Source organism: Phyllostomus discolor, unplaced genomic scaffold (genome assembly GCF_004126475.2).
Source record: "Phyllostomus discolor isolate MPI-MPIP mPhyDis1 unplaced genomic scaffold, mPhyDis1.pri.v3 mPhyDis1_scaffold_21, whole genome shotgun sequence".
NCBI classification, from domain to species: domain Eukaryota; kingdom Metazoa; phylum Chordata; class Mammalia; order Chiroptera; family Phyllostomidae; genus Phyllostomus; species Phyllostomus discolor.
Genome location: NW_023397507.1, coordinates 19,174 through 22,716, shown reverse-complemented (window position 1 = coordinate 22,716; position 3,543 = coordinate 19,174). Strand labels below are relative to the sequence as shown.

The 3,543-nt window shown below is 44.1% G+C and overlaps 1 gene segment (V, D, J or C); it reads left to right on the top strand.

Annotated features, from left to right (window-relative positions):
- The first annotated feature begins 627 nt into the window (after positions 1-627).
- Positions 628-1,302, top strand: LOC118498648. The segment is given in 3 exon segments: positions 628-768; positions 871-1,170; positions 1,223-1,302. Coding segments are annotated over 3 exon segments (426 nt in total).
- Positions 1,303-3,543: the final 2,241 nt, after the last annotated feature.

The window sequence follows — 3,543 nt, the reverse complement described above, 5'->3', positions numbered from 1 at the left end:
CTACTTTTCCCAGAGTCTAAGAAATGAAAACAAAAGTGAGGCAGTGAACATGCTGCATATTCAGCATCAAACTCCACTGAAGAAACATGTTCCAGGCCACACTTCCCGCTTCTGGGAAGGGTTCCTGCTTCTGTCTCAAACAAACAAACAAACAAACAAACAAACAAAAACAAAAACAAAAAACAAAAAACAAAAACAGATCCTCCCTCTCCTCCAACACGCTGTCCATGAGCTCTGGGGTCACACTCTCTCCTTGGTTCATAGTCTGATCATGTTGTAGAGGAAATAGGACAGATGAAATTTCTGATGGCAAGAAGAGGAACCTCCTGGAATTTTAATTCTACCTGTGATCATGAGCTTTGAATTCCCTTGGTGTGCTCATTAGTGCTGATTTTCAAAGGGATCTCTTATTTAAAAACCTCTCATTTATGAAAATTCACTATTCTGCATCATGCACAGATCTCATGGACCAGTATAGGCTCAAATGTGGGGAGTAACTGGTAACAGGCATTTGCCCTTAGATATGTCACACTCTGGGACCATGCCCTTCATGTAAACACGCAGACCCTGAGCTCCCTATATAGTAGAAGGGAATGCAAATAGGGTCCCTCTGCTCATTAAAAGCAGCCCAGCCCTGACCCTGAAGCTCTGAGACAGGAGCCCAACCCTGGATTCCCAGGTGTTCCTCGAATCTTGTCAGGACAGAACACAGACCACTCATAATGGAGTTTGGTTTCATCTGGGTTTTCCTTGTTGTTGTTTTAACAGGTAATCATAGAAAATGGGAGCCACTGAGTGTGTGAATGGATACATCTGAGAGATAAAATGGATGGGCAAGAGTTTCCTGACCTGATGTCTTTGTGTCTGCAGGTGTCCAGTGTGAAGTGCAGCTGGTGGAGTCTGGGGGAGGCCTGGTGAAGCCTGGGGGGCCTCTGAGACTCTCCTGTGCAGCCTCTGGATTCACCATCAGTAGTAGGTACTGGATGCACTGGGTCCGCCAGACTCCAGGGAAGGGACTGGAATGGATCTCAGCAATTGCTGGTAGTAGCACATACTATGCCGACTCTGTGAAGGGCCGATTCACCATCTCCAGAGACAATGGCAAGAACGAGCTCTACCTGCAAATGAACAGCCTGAGAGCTGAGGACACAGTCATGCATTACTGTGGTAGTGACACGGTGAGGGGAAGTCTGTGTGAGCCCAGACACAAACCTCTCTGAAGGAGATTGGGGTCTGGCCAGCAGGGGAAGCTCTGAACCCAGGGGGCGATCAGGGCACATTGAGTACCTGGTTCAGTTCTGAAACAGCTGCAAATGCACTTTAACTGTTGGATTTCTGGAGGTGTGGGGTTAATTTTCTATAGAGCAGTTTCTTTCAGAGAGCCTGACTTCCTTCATGATTCTGTGCTGACATCTTAACTATGTGAACTCAGAGGCTTGCTGTAATAGGAGGAAAAGATTTTCACACACACAGGAGGCAGCAAGTCAAAACATTTGCTTAATGTTATCCTAATGAATCATAGTTGAATTATTAAATATTCATGACTGATATCAGCTAAATCCAACCAGATGTTCTGCTGGACCCAACAGTGCACCCCAGCCCCACACAGCTCAGAGTCCAAGCAGGTCAGCAGCAGGCACATGCTTGCTGTACAGTGGGAAAAAACACATATCAGCCCAATGACAGAGGAAAGGCACCCTGGAGGAGACAGTATTTACCTGACTCCATGTTCATGATGACCAATAGCAGTTGGCATCATGTAGGTGTAGAGTGACACCCCACCCTCAATTGGTACAGGTGTCCAGGATGGTGATGTCACACCCAAAGAGGGACGGTGAAATAGTTTGTTACTTCATTGTGGAGTCTGTTGAGAGCAGGGCAGATTTTTCAGAATGTCAGCAATGGCTGTTTTACGTCAGGTAAGGAGCCTGGATCTGTATCTTCTGGTTCATCTGTGACAAGTTTGAAGAGGCTCCAGCTCACAGGATGGGTTTGTGGGGTTCTAATCTCTCACCTGCATGGAACTAGAAAGAATCACCTCTTTCTCTATATATGCCCCACCTGTGCAAAATAGGACAGAGAGGGATGAATCTTAACATGTCAGCATGCAACATTAAAAAAACAAACAAAAAAACCCCACTAGATCCTTACTTCTTATTCCATCAAACTCCTAGGACTCATGAGTGAGAAAATGAAAATGAAGCAAACAACTGTTATGGGTAGAGCACAAATTCAGCCCCTAGAAAATTAGAATGATTGTTATATGATTGTAAGCAAGAAGAGGAAATAGTAATAAATTGTATGGGCAGTTTAGCTCAAAAATTAGGCTGAAACCTGTTCACTCTACAAAATATGCAGCTTTCTCTGAAGAACTTGCATCCCTTTTCTGCTTCAAAAGACAGAAAGTTTCCACAGGACTATAGGGATCCTCAGTTTGGGGAGATCTGCTAGAGTAGCCTTACACATGGACATAAATATAATTTGATTCCTTTGGTGTTCCTAAGAGTGACTTTGTCACCCAAACACTCACACATTAAAATTTGAGACTCATGTTATGGTGTTAGAATGCCTGGCCTCAGGAGAAGGGTTGGTCCCAGGGTGGAACTCTGATGAATGGAGTCAGGGCCTTCATGAGAGAGGACTGAGGAAGCTGCCTTGCCCCATCTACCCTCTGAGATTAGAGAGAACAGCCATCTAAGAAGCAGATTCTCACCAGTCACCCAAACAACCTGCATCTAGTCTCGCATTATTCACATCCAGATCTGTGAGAAATAGATTTCTTTTGTTGGCCACAGTCTTTTGTTACAGCAACCAGAATGATTTAGCACTGTTGTGTAACATGACTACACAGGTTGAATATCCAGAGTTTCACTGCTATTTGTGTTGTAAAATGTGCACCATGTGTTTTCTTCCAGTGATGTTCCAGGGTAGTTTTTCTCTGTTATTTTCTTCCACAGATAAAGTGTTCTGATTGGAAATTACGGGAAGCTCCTAAACAGATGTAGCAGGAAGGCAGCATTATATGTGAGTTTAGTCCATGAACCCTTTCAATACTTGACACATCAATGTAGAGTGAGGTCCAGGTTGCACTGGAGATGAAACCCATTATTCTCTCAGTCCCCATATTACAGGAACATGGCTGATGTGTGCTTGAGGGCATGGACAGCAGCAACACTCAGGAGGTGCATTGGCCAAGGATGTTAAAGGGTTCACTTAGGTATGGATATTTTAACTAAGCATGCCATGTTTTAAAATGTCCCAGATATTGTATATAATGACAGTGTGGCATCTGGATCATAGTATTCCCTTGTATATTAATGTTTTTTTGTGTGGTGCACATGTCAGTCACTTGAGGTGACAGTTGGTAAGTCATTGGGGGCAGAAAGGTAACAGGCTAAGCACAGAGAATGTCCAGATCAGGTAACATACTCTAAATGTGATTGTTCCTTTTTCCCACTTCCTTTCTAAACACGAATGGACTCTCTGTGCACAGATTCACAATGGGCAGGGATTCTGTCTTGAAAGAACAAGAGAGCAACCCTT